Source organism: Eschscholzia californica, unplaced genomic scaffold (genome assembly GCF_041429995.1).
Source record: "Eschscholzia californica isolate CP2 unplaced genomic scaffold, dmEscCali1.0.p SCAF_5, whole genome shotgun sequence".
Classification (NCBI taxonomy): Eukaryota; Viridiplantae; Streptophyta; class Magnoliopsida; order Ranunculales; family Papaveraceae; genus Eschscholzia; species Eschscholzia californica.
In genome coordinates, this window is record NW_028238472.1 from 3,530,076 (window position 1) to 3,541,771 (window position 11,696).

The window sequence follows — 11,696 nt, forward strand, 5'->3', positions numbered from 1 at the left end:
CTAGTTGTCCTTTAAGATGACTCTATTGGGATAGCTTTATGACTTCCTCTTGAAGTCTTTAACACTTGTTTATTTTGTAAGCTAAAAGCTTATGGATCTGCTGCCAGTACTAGTACATAAATTCTCTTCTTACTTTGATATTTATTTTTGCTCACTAATTTCGAATGTTCTGTTTCCATGAAAAGCTTCATGAATGAACCTTTCCGTTAAATCCGGTAACTAGTCTAGAAATCAACAATTTAAGCAAATGCAAGATTAGTGATAGCTTGAAACACATGAGCTTATTGAGTAAATTCTGAAGAAATAAAGTCTAAAAATTTATTTCATTACATGAAAAGCTTGTTTTGCTGCATAATTTCTTCATATTATTGGTTCTTTTGCAGAGAGAGTGGCGACATAAAGAACAAGAAGCTGCTCTAATGGAGGTGGTACATGAATCGGTATGACCATGGATGTATGCTTCCAAATTCATGTTTTAATAGAGATTTCTCCTGTTTTCATTTTACTTTCGTGATAAAATAATATTTCCATATTGAAAAATTAATTCCATGTACCAAATAAAAGACTTAATGCTGTTTTCGGATGTCCAGATAAAATTGATAGGCTGTCTCTAATTCTCTATTACTGTCACGTGCGAAAAGACTAAATTATGACATTCTTTCGAAATGAAAAATGGTGGGGTTTATAAAGACCGTAAAGCTTCATAAGTCTGAATTGATTCTAGTTCTCAGGCAAAGCTTTTAGAATCCGAGTCTGACCCATATATCCTTAACAAAAAAAAAAAGTCTGACCCATATACTTGCTTGGGGCTTTTCGTTCCCTGCGAAACCTAAATAGGTCGGGTTTCAGCTGCCCCCAATGTTTTGCCCTGGTACCCTTACCCTGTTACCCATATGGTGGGACTTGTACAATCTTACTAGTAGTAGTCAAATTTGTCATGTTAGGCATCTCTTTTAGCTTCAACACTGACCTAATATATTGTCAACAACAAAGTTGGTGGGATGTCATTCTCTAGTTCTCAGGCTTCCCCACCTGCTAGCTCTTCTTGTTGACCTTCTCCTTGAACTTACTCCAACCTTTTAATAAATTTCAATGCTTATGATATTAGACTTTTATAAAGATGATCAAAGAGTTGATATTATTCCTTATCAGATTAGAACTCCATCAATTCATTTACTCTAATTTATACAATTTGTCAGAAATTGTGTTCTTAGATATTACACTTCTTTCGTCGAAAATTTGTGTACTATACATTTTCATTGTTTGAATTTAAAAAGTGATACAAGAGTAGTCGGACGGGTTTTATGGTGTTTTGAGTTCTGAGTTAGTTCATCTGGTTTGTTTATCCTATAAATACTAAATCGAAGAAAAATAATATTTTCACTCGATTCTTTGATCAGGCGCTGGCGCGCTGCTAAGAAAATATTTACTGAAATAAGGGTATCTTTGAAGTTGACAATTCGACACGACCCTATAATTATTGTATTATTTTTTTGAAGAATAGGCAAGAAAATATTAGAAAATTATACATGATTACCTTTTTCTTTGATTGTACAAAATTATTGATTACTTTAATAAAGCTCTAGTTTGTTTGATCCTGATACCTATCAGGCGTAACCGTTAGATGGTGCTAGATTTTTAATCTTGTCCACCTATGAAGTCAAATAATTTTATATTCATACCTTTGAACTTAAGAGTTTTTTTATTGTCATGAAGCTAACCATTTTTTTTTTTTGTTGAACTATGAAGCTAACCATTTAGCTACTCAAACTCATGCCACGAAGTTATTCCAAACCACATCTATATCCATTGTGAGTTTGTTTTGGTGCCCGATTATTAATAATAATAATAATAATGTTATAGGAGGGTGTGGACCAGCCTTTTGGACTGCTAGTGATACTGTCCGTTCTGGTATACCTGGACTTCACGATTTTAAAAGGCCTCACTAGGGAAGGGTGCTTAACCTCTTAAGAGGAGCACCACACTCCGTCTCACCACCAATGTATAATTGTTTTACAACACACCCTTCCAAGATCACATAATAGTAGAGTGAATCGTGTTGATAACGTATTATAGGATGATGCAGACCAACCTTCTGGACTGCTAGTGATACTGTCCGTTTTGGCACACCAGGGTCTCACGATTTCAAAAGACCTCACTAGAAAAGAGTGCTTAACCTCTAAAAAGCAGCACCACACTCTACCTCACCGTCAGTGTGAGATTGTTTTACAACAAATAATAATAATAATAGTAATAATAATATTAGTATTATGAAAGATTGTTTTAAGTAACCCCAAGTATTTTGGAAATCAAATGAGAGGGGTCATACTTCTTCATTTTTCTTTAATGGGGGAAGAAGTCATACATATTCCATTTTAAACAAACACTCCATATGGTCATACCCCTTAGTACTCTTCAAGAAACAAACTAAAATGGTGAGGGCACGATTCGATCTACGTGATAAACTCAATTAACCTATTTTATTAAAAAAAGTTGATTATATCGTTTTAAACTATAGGGGAAAAAAATACAGATCTAAATTTAACAGTAATGGTCCTTTAACAATTTTTTAGGAGTTAGGACCTTGTAGCAATTGGAAACGTTTATACATCTCTTAAAGTAAAAAATAGTTAGATTAGATTTTTTGTTTTAAAGATTTAATTATTTGATTGGTCTCAATAAAAGAAAGGGTTATTTTCCTAATGGCCCCCTACTTTGTGACCAGCTTCCCGCCTGACCCCCTACTTTACAAGAAATACACATATGACCCCCTATTACCGTTAACTTTAACTTTCCGTCACTCTCTCTCCTCCATCTCTTTTTCTCTCTCTGCCATGTCACGCCACCTCATCTGTTAGGCCACCTCATCACCTTTTCCGGCAGAGGTCGCCAGCCGGAAATTTGGCCGGCCGGCGACCTCTGCCGGAGAAGGTGATGAGGTGGCCTAACAGATGAGGTGGCGTGACATGGCAGAGAGAGAAAAAGAGATGGAGGAGAGAGTGTGACGGAAAGTTAAAGTTAACGGTAATAGGGGGCCATATGGGTATTTCTCGTAAAGTAGGGGGTCAGGCGGGAAGCTGGTCACAAAGTAGGGGACCATTAGGGAAATAACTTGGACTGTCTAAGCAATTTCACCAAACTTTAGCAATTACCCTTTGTTTTAGAATGAGCTAGGGTCAACCTTTAAAAGTAGAGAGGGGAGGGGAGGGGAGGGGAGGGGGGGGGGGGGCTGGTTGCATTTGCCTCCAACATACTTCACATTCCTTCTCATTATCTTCATTCTCTCTCATCATCTTATGACCCACCACTAAACACCTACCCATTTCTTTGTTTAATCCTTTCATGACCACATACACACACACATATATATGTATATATATATACATATAAACATCAAACTTCATAACGATTAACTAGAACCCTCCCCTCCCATCTCTACCCATCTCTCACTTCAAAGTGTATAGAAATGAATCTATTGAGTGGGGGAGCATACAAGTATGCAAAAATGGAGATGGAAGACCCAGAAGATTTGAAGCATAGAAAGGCTCAATTCATGATTTACAAAACCATGAAACAGGCTGATCATCTTCCTAAGAAACAATCTTCTTCACCTTCGAGACTCCGAATTTTTGGCTTGAGGATTAAGATTGGGAACAAAATGAATATGATGAAGAAGCGTTTGTTTTTCAATGTTTCAGTTGCTAGAGTTAGATTTTGCAAACAACTAATGCTTCCTCTGAAGCATTGGAAACGTTTTATTCGTAGCGGTAGGCAAAATTTACCCACTTCTATAATTAACTAATCTCTCCTTTCTACTTGTGGGCACTTTTTTTTTGTTCTTGTACTTCATTTTAAAGCAAAAATATTGTGATAATTTGTTTATTTGTAAGTTTGAATGCAACAAAGAAATGTCATAATTTCCTATATAGAGTTGATTAGAGTTATTAGTGTTCATCTAGTTTTTTTGGCTCACTCATAAACCCCACTTAAACCTCATAATACAAGATTAAGATTCAAGATGAAAAATGGGGCACCCATATACAATTTTCATCTTTGCATTCATTACAAGAATCATAAAATATGTAACAATGAGCAAAAAAGACCTTCAATGTTGAAAAAGAAGACTAGTACGGAAAAGGCGAATGAACTTGGGTAGGTAAATACTTGTTATACACTTGTTACATAGAATCTGCAAGATTTAAAAAATTTATATAGACAACAAGGATGAATTGTTCAGACTGCATTTAGTTGATCAGCTTCTTCGAGGGCAGAAGGTCGAATCATGGCTGAGTAGATTCTGGGTCGAAAGTCGTGGGAGGAACATATTCGGGTTTGAACTTCGAAAGATCAAAGAATTGATGTAAGAGCCAGTATGGAAGAAAAAATGAGAGGAAATACTAAGTTCTCTCCATAAGATCCTGCAAAATGCAAAAAAAAAAAATGTGATTTCAGAATGGTGCAGTAAAAGTTCGAGGCTAGGAGTTTTAATATCATGAAAGATTAAATTTCAAAGCCTAGCGAAGATTGTGTTTTTCTTTACTTCATATGTAATTCGGAATTATTTTTTTAGTAGAGGCAGACATGTCTGTTTCAGTGTTGACCTTTTATGTGTTATTTCGTACATTCTTATTTGTAATCCCTTTATATTATATATTCAATCATGGTTCGAGAAAAAGTCTCAAATGAAATCAGTTCACGGTACGCAACTTCTTGGAACTGGGATTTAATAAGAGAAAACGAAGAACAGAAACTAAGAAGCTTTAGTGACTTACCACTTTGTGCAGATGTCGCTGCTGGAAGCGCGGGAATTTTGATCCCTGTAGTACCGTTATTTAGTCATGTGAACAAATCACAAGTATATATATAATATCGGTAGGCTGTTAGACAAAAGAAAGCGAGGTAAAGAGACTTACTCTGATTGCAGGATGAAGTTGGTAGAAGGGTTGTAGAGGGCCAAGGAGCTGCAATATTGTCATTCAGATCACAGACAAAACTGATCCCAGAAGAGTTGTCAAATGTTGCATCTGAAGGCAAGCTTGGCAGAAGGCACCCAGATTCTGTTGGCGAAAAGAAGAAACAAGTATAAAAGCGGTTAAAAGGTGAAATATTTTTGCCGAAATATAGAATTGTATGAACAAATACTGACCATAAAGGAGTCGTAAATGACATAATCTTCATGTGAGAATAGTCCCACATGGACATAGGGAAGTTTCATGACTGAGAATGTAATAATAGGGCATCTCCATTTACTGCTAATTGGTTTTTGAGTCAGATGCCCACAAACTTAACATGGTATCCGAGCGAGGCCAGGACGTGATAGGGGCAGTTGCTCATGCTTTACGCCCCCCCAAAGAACACATGTTAGGCTCGAAGAATGCTATACGTAAAGGGGAGTGTGACTATAGTACCAAATGGGCAAAGGGAAATTTCATGAGCCAGAATACAAGATCTAGGGTCTCTCCCACCCTTTGCCAATTGGATTTGAGATAGATGCCCAAAAACTTAACACTTCCTATAAAAGACGGTTTCAATCGAGAAAAACCAACTTCATGAAAACAAAGAAGCGAAATACCAAAATAGTAGCTTAATAGTAATAAGTGTATCAACATACCTTGCAATCCGACTTTGGTTTCCAATTGTAAATACCACCATATCCAAATCCGGGGAGGGGAGGAAAAAGAGTCATGGGTCAGTAAAAGTCACACACTCAAAATGGAAACACAAGAACAAATTTTATTTTTCAGTATCAAGAAACATACAGTATAGGTACTAACCTTGGAGAGAGAAATCTTTGAGTGTGATTTGACAAAGGCCATAAACATTTCTTGTTATATTATATTTATGTAGTTTCATCCCAAGTAATGAAGCACAGTCCAATGCTTGCAAGTTGGTTATGAAGCTTTGCTTTTGCAAGTGAGACACGTAATTCTCCATGGCATTGCAACAAGCTGTTCGATTACTTATTCCATTTCCACAATCCTTGGAAACTCCTTTAGTGTCAGGAAAAACCAGCGGACAAACTAAAGGAAGAAAAAGTACAGGTCATTGATTTTATCCATATAGGTCGGTAATCACGTCGGAAATCAGGTTGCCATCAAAATAAAGAGAAATTGGACAGGGGAAATAACATTTAAGGATATGAAGTTATACATACTTATATCCACATTTGGTCGATTACCAAAGAACGAAGTTACTTGGTACTGTCGTACGGGTCATTATTGCCTAGAATCAATACTTAATTAGTCGTGGTTATAACCAATACTCAGCTGTCTAATCTTTAAACAACATTGAACCTTGTTTACGCCTATATATAACCTATTGTAACTTAGATAAGGTGAAACAAACGAAAGCATAAATTGGGCTCTATATATATCAAAGCTACAAACAGTGGGTGACGATCGAGCTTAACCCTCTCAAACTTCTTTCTACAAAACATGTGTAAATCCCGCTAAATCCAAATTTTCAAAATATTTTGCAAATATACACCGAAGTTTGTTAAAATTTCATACCTTGATAACAACCCTATAAAAATGATTTATTTGGTAAATTTAAACTTACCTTTGTTTACATTGCAATTTGAAAGCCCTCTAAGAAGCTTCTTTGCAGATACAGGATCAAGTCTACTACTAAGCCACCGGAGGACAATGATTTTACAATCATCAACTCTAGATGATTGCTCTGGCAAAACATTAGCCGCATCAGTACTCGATATACCATAATCTTTCATAGCAATGCTTTTTGCAGCTTCTGATATAGCACTCTGGCAAATCTGACTGCAACACTCATTAACCGGATCAATCTTCCCACAGGCAGCAAGAAGCTTAGAAGAATCCACGATGTTCTCAAAATCACGAACGTCTTTAACTGGGCAAGAGGCTTCAGTGAGATTTGAAAGATGAATCGAGCATATCTTTTTAAGATCATTGCTAGCTCCCCGACCGACGAGCATTTGCTCAACATCTGAGAGGCAATTCTTTGCCTGGATATTGTCCAAAGCAAGCGCTCCAGTAGATTTACTCGATTGCCCGACAAGAATGGCAAGAGTTGCTTCTAACTGAGGACAACAAATTACATTGGCTAGAAATGGAGCAAAGAAATCCCAGCAATCAACCGCTGCTGTGCTCATCATACTTTCGGCAGCAGAAAAATTTAATGTACAGAGCCCTAGAAGCAAAAGAAATAGCAACTTTAGTACTAAGTCTTGTAAAGTTGAATCCCTTTTTATCACAATATTCTGCGTTTTCTGTGAAAAACGTACCTGATAATCGTGGTATACTTTTATTCATGAAAGGTGTCAATGGAGAAGGAGCTAGGAATGGAAGAAAGGGTTGAGGTTCCTCGCTTGGAGAACCTGAGGGTAAAAGTGTATTTCCCTTGCTTTTAGTCAACACTGGACTGTCTAGAGCTTCCACAGGGCTGGAGCCGGAAAAATGTAAACCTGAGCAGAAACATAAAATATTTGTCAGAAATGATAATTTCCGAATTTCGTAACTGTATATCGTACAATTCTGTCGGATGGCACTCGGAAATATAAAGTTGACTACTTCAAAATGATCGACTATGATGACCTTATACACAAGTAGTACATGAATTAGTCCATAAATGGTTGTGTTCGACAATTTCATTCTGTTCCAGGAGAAAACGAAACGACTTGACTTTGTTCCAAACTGGTTCAGAATGTATCATAATCTCGCAGAAAAAAATTGGCCCACTTTTTCAACTAACCCGACCATTTAGTTGAAAGGATTCAATCATGAAAAATCGTACAACTTGGAGTTTATGTGCCATAAATTGCGTAGATAGTTTTTGTTTGTGAAACACTTAGAGTTAGTATTATAGTAACTTAAGTAACCTCTATCTAGTGTCGTCTATCTATAAGAGCAAACTGCCCTTAAGGCCGAAAACCGTTTTCTTTTTATAAAATTGAGCGTAAGAATTGACACAACCTCAATTCATTTCAGGACATAGTTGCAAGTATAGAAAGTCTATTCCTACTAATTGGATGCTCCGTGAACCGTTTCAACGGATCCGGCCCATTTATACGCAAGTCTAGAAAAGGTTCCAAGATACCCAAACATATAAAGTATCTCCCTTTCTTGTTCATGAAACCTGCTAAATCAACCGATTTCTTTGACACATTTAATACTAATGTGAAATTGGGTGAGAAAGGAAAAGTAAGAACCCGGAGAAAACCCATCTGTTGGGATTTGTATCCTTTCAAAACTCCAAATTTGATCAAATGTCCCATGACAAAATCAGCTTATAGTTTGGTCTATCTTGATAAGATCACTAGTGCATTATGATAATTTATGAAAATTCTAGGATTGTCAACTCAGACAGATCTTTTGCTCTCAAAACCTAACCCTAATATTGACCTAACTCATATTATTCATGTTATCTTCCTCAAGCTCAGAACAGCAAACCAAATTATATATAGAAAAGGAACAAACATATAAACCAGACATGCATATAACTCAAATCATACTAAAACAGAGTAGAAGCCCAACAAACACCAGAACCAATTGATCCATATTCTACCAGAATCACTAATTCCAATTCAAAACCCATTTTCAGAACAATAATCAAAAGATAATCCCCCAATAAAAGAACCCATCTCAATAAACCAAAATAAGCAAAATCCTAAATTTTATTTCTTCCAAGAAGCAAAATTCATGTGATGAACAACTAATAATAAAAAGAGGGGAATAGTTAGAAAAGTAAAATACTCACAGAAGAAGAAGAAAAATAGTCTTAAAAGAATGTAATTGAGATTTAGATACCCCTCTTCTCTCATCTCTGCAATTTATTGTGTGGTTGAGTGAAACTTTAAAACAACAAAAAAGTGAAACTTTAAAGAGAGGGAGAGAGAGAGAGAAAGAGAGCTTATGGGTATGAGGAATTAAGCTCTATAACTAGTTAAGGAAGGAGATCAGTGGGTTGAATTTGGAAAGGAAGAAGATTGGGTGATTGTGGTTTGGTGCCTGTTGTGGGAGAGAGAGAGAGAGGGTGAGGAAGTGAGAGAAGCCATGAATGAGTAGAGAGCTTCATTTTGGAGTGTGTGGGGGTAGTGTGGGGAACAATGGCAAATTTTCAGCTGAACAGCTGTATTAGGGGGGAGGGGGGTGCTCTGGGGCATCCAATTTTGGTGGTGGGGGATGATGACTTAGGGTCCATTTATTTTGACCTAAGTTACTTGAGATCAACCTAATTTTAAGTCCCAAAAACAACGTGTTTGTTCTTAACACAATAACGGAAAAAGCCTTCGACGCTCAAACCTTGGACTTGAAATTGGAGTTAAACTTGATTAGACGGGCGAGTTTCACGTTAATATCTATTTTTTGATGAATAAACGTGAAATCTAACTTATTTTTTGCTTGAAATTTAGAATGAAACTCGGTTAGAAAGTCAAGTTTCACGCCAAATATCACTTACTTGATGAACATGCGTGAAATCTGACTTATTTTTTGCTTGAAATTTGAGTGAAACTCGATTGGAAGGTCAAGTTTCACGCCAAATATCACTGTCTTGATGAACATGCTTAAAATTTGACATCCCTCTCGCAACTGTTTCATGATCTACATCTTCACAACCACCTCTAACTACTATCACCACCTTCAACTACCATTCTATTCGTCTCTTCTTTTTAGTCATTATCTTTCTCTTACGCAAAAAGATGCTTTTCAGCGAAACTAAGAGAGTGAATTTCAGAGAGGGATGAAGAAAAAATGGTAGTTGTAGTCGGGGGAGGTGGTTGTGGTTGGGTGGCAATAAAGATTAGATAGTAAAAAGAACATATTAGTTTTGGGGGCTAAAATTAAGTAGTACTTCATTCATATTTGAATCATATTAGCATGCCCCATACCAGGGCTGGATGCCCCAAAGTACTCATATTGCTTTAGTAGAGTATTGGGTGGTGGGGTCCCAAAAGCAGAAACTGAAAGCGTGAAAAATTCCACAGATGCCATTAATTCTCTCACACTTCCAAGTTCCAACTGTTTCCTCATCTTCACTCATCAGTTTCAGACCAGTCAACTATTTGTTCAAATGTCACGTGCTACTCACGTGCTTGGTTTACCACCCTCTAATAATAAAGGGTTTCTTTTGGGGAGCATCTGTAGGCGCCTCCCAAAACTACTGTCGGGGCCTCTTCTCTTTAGGCGCCTCCCAAAACAACTATAGAGGCCTCTGGAGCACCTCCGTCTTCTTCTTCTTTTGTTCGTTTTTTTCTTCTTTCTCTCTCTACTTCCAATATAAAAATCCATAAGAAATCTGAAAATCAACAAAGTAAAATCCATTAATCTTCAAAAAGATTAAACACAAGAGATTAAACACAACATGATAATCCATTTTCATTTTTCAATCTTCTTCGACTTCTTTCTCTATCTATCTTAAAACGAACTTAACCACAAAATGAATCTAATGGTTATATAATCACAGGGCCCTTTGGATGAGAGTTTGGGTCATTCATTCGTTTATATACATCCTGTTACAAATCGATTTGTTTCATCCGAAATTTATTCACAAGAAACAAGTACAATTTTAGGTCAATTTCAGGTGCTCCTGTAAGTGCTAATACTTCAACTCCTCTCTCTAATTCTTTTGTTGATCTTTATTCTTGTAATAGTTTTGATTGACTTCAGCTTTTGAAAGCTGTACATCTTCCATTCAAATTTTGGTGTTTTTCTTGGGGAAGAAAAGAAGAACAAGAGGAGCCCATTGGATAATCCAGTCCGAGGCCCAAAATATGGACTCAGACTGATCCAGTCCGAAACTAATCGGACTAGACAATGCGCCCTCATTCGAGCTGGCCCAGTCCGAAATCATGCTTTGGGCCTCGGACAGGTTAGTCCGAGTGGGAGGCGCCTATAGTGGTTGGGGTTTAACTAAAGTCAAATCCTTTTGAGATGTCCCTATAGCAATTTTGGGAGGCGCTTTTAGAGGCCCCCTTTCTTTTGTTGTGGTAAGGGATTTACTAAACAAATTGCTTAGTATGCTAATCTGATAATTTCATTAACATTGTGTCGCTTTAAAATAACTTAATTAACATCGTGTTGTTCAGTATTCATTAGCATAGTCGCAAAAACTTTTGATAAATAATCTAGAGAGGAATTCTTCTAGCTTTTAAATATAATAATTTGAAACCAATCTTCATACACTATTCTTTTAAGTTTGAGGTTTCAACAAAGATATAAGTTCAAAAATAAGTGATAAAATAACTAAATAAACAAAAGCCAACATGAAAAATAATAATATTGGAATTTCAAAACTTTTACTCAATATTCATCCCATTCAAGTTATATTACCTTTTTTTTTTCTTTTGTTGAACTTCAAGTTATATTACCTACAAAGAAGAAAGAGGATTCCTTAACAAAAAAAAAACAAAGAAGAAAGAGGATAAGGATTAATATAAAGCAAGAAGTAGAATAGAGTGCTTTGGGACTAAAGGAAAAGGACTAGAATATCGAAAAGCATAAATTTTGAGGATTTGAGTTCTTTAAAAATAGATATGTGAGGTTTAAATTATCATTGGAAAAGAGAGCACAAACTCATATAGAAAAAGAGTTTCTTCTTCCATCATTGATTCATTGACAAAGATAGTCTTTCACTCTTTCTTTTTATAATACAAGAATTTAGTGAGAAAAAGTGTAAGATTGTAATTCTTTTGAGAAAATAAAAGGGTTCCTTAAACCTTTGGT

The 11,696-nt window shown here is 36.3% G+C and overlaps 1 protein-coding gene across 2 annotated transcripts; it reads right to left on the reverse strand.

Moving 5' to 3' along the window:
* Positions 1-4,012: 4,012 nt before the first annotated feature.
* LOC147536335 (putative GPI-anchored protein At1g61900) lies at positions 4,013-9,176 on the reverse strand. 2 transcript variants are annotated; one of them, XM_086640843.1, is made up of 8 exons: positions 8,731-9,078; positions 7,259-7,438; positions 6,559-7,164; positions 5,775-6,020; positions 5,612-5,623; positions 4,914-5,057; positions 4,773-4,817; positions 4,013-4,418 (listed from the first exon to the last, which is right to left on the reverse strand). In XM_086640843.1, the coding sequence occupies exons 1-8, from the start codon at positions 8,792-8,794 to the stop codon at positions 4,348-4,350; spliced, it is 1,368 nt and encodes a 455-aa protein (XP_086496969.1). In that variant the 5' UTR covers positions 8,795-9,078; the 3' UTR covers positions 4,013-4,347. The 2 variants fall into 2 exon arrangements, 1 of the variants encoding a protein (XP_086496969.1); XR_015225326.1 differs by lacking the exon at positions 5,612-5,623 and having other exon boundaries at positions 5,771-6,020; positions 8,731-9,176.
* Positions 9,177-11,696: the final 2,520 nt, after the last annotated feature.

Excerpts from the sequence above, each read along its gene's own strand:
- LOC147536335 (XM_086640843.1), bottom strand. The coding sequence starts at position 8,794 with ATGAGAGAAGAGGGGTATCTAAATCTCAATTACATTCTTTTAAGACTA. Across the intron at positions 4,818-4,913 it reads AACTTCATCCTGCAATCAGA|GGATCAAAATTCCCGCGCTT; the intron begins GTAAGTCTCTTT and ends ACGGTACTACAG. Across the intron at positions 4,419-4,772 it reads AGCGACATCTGCACAAAGTG|GATCTTATGGAGAGAACTTA; the intron begins GTAAGTCACTAA and ends TGCATTTTGCAG.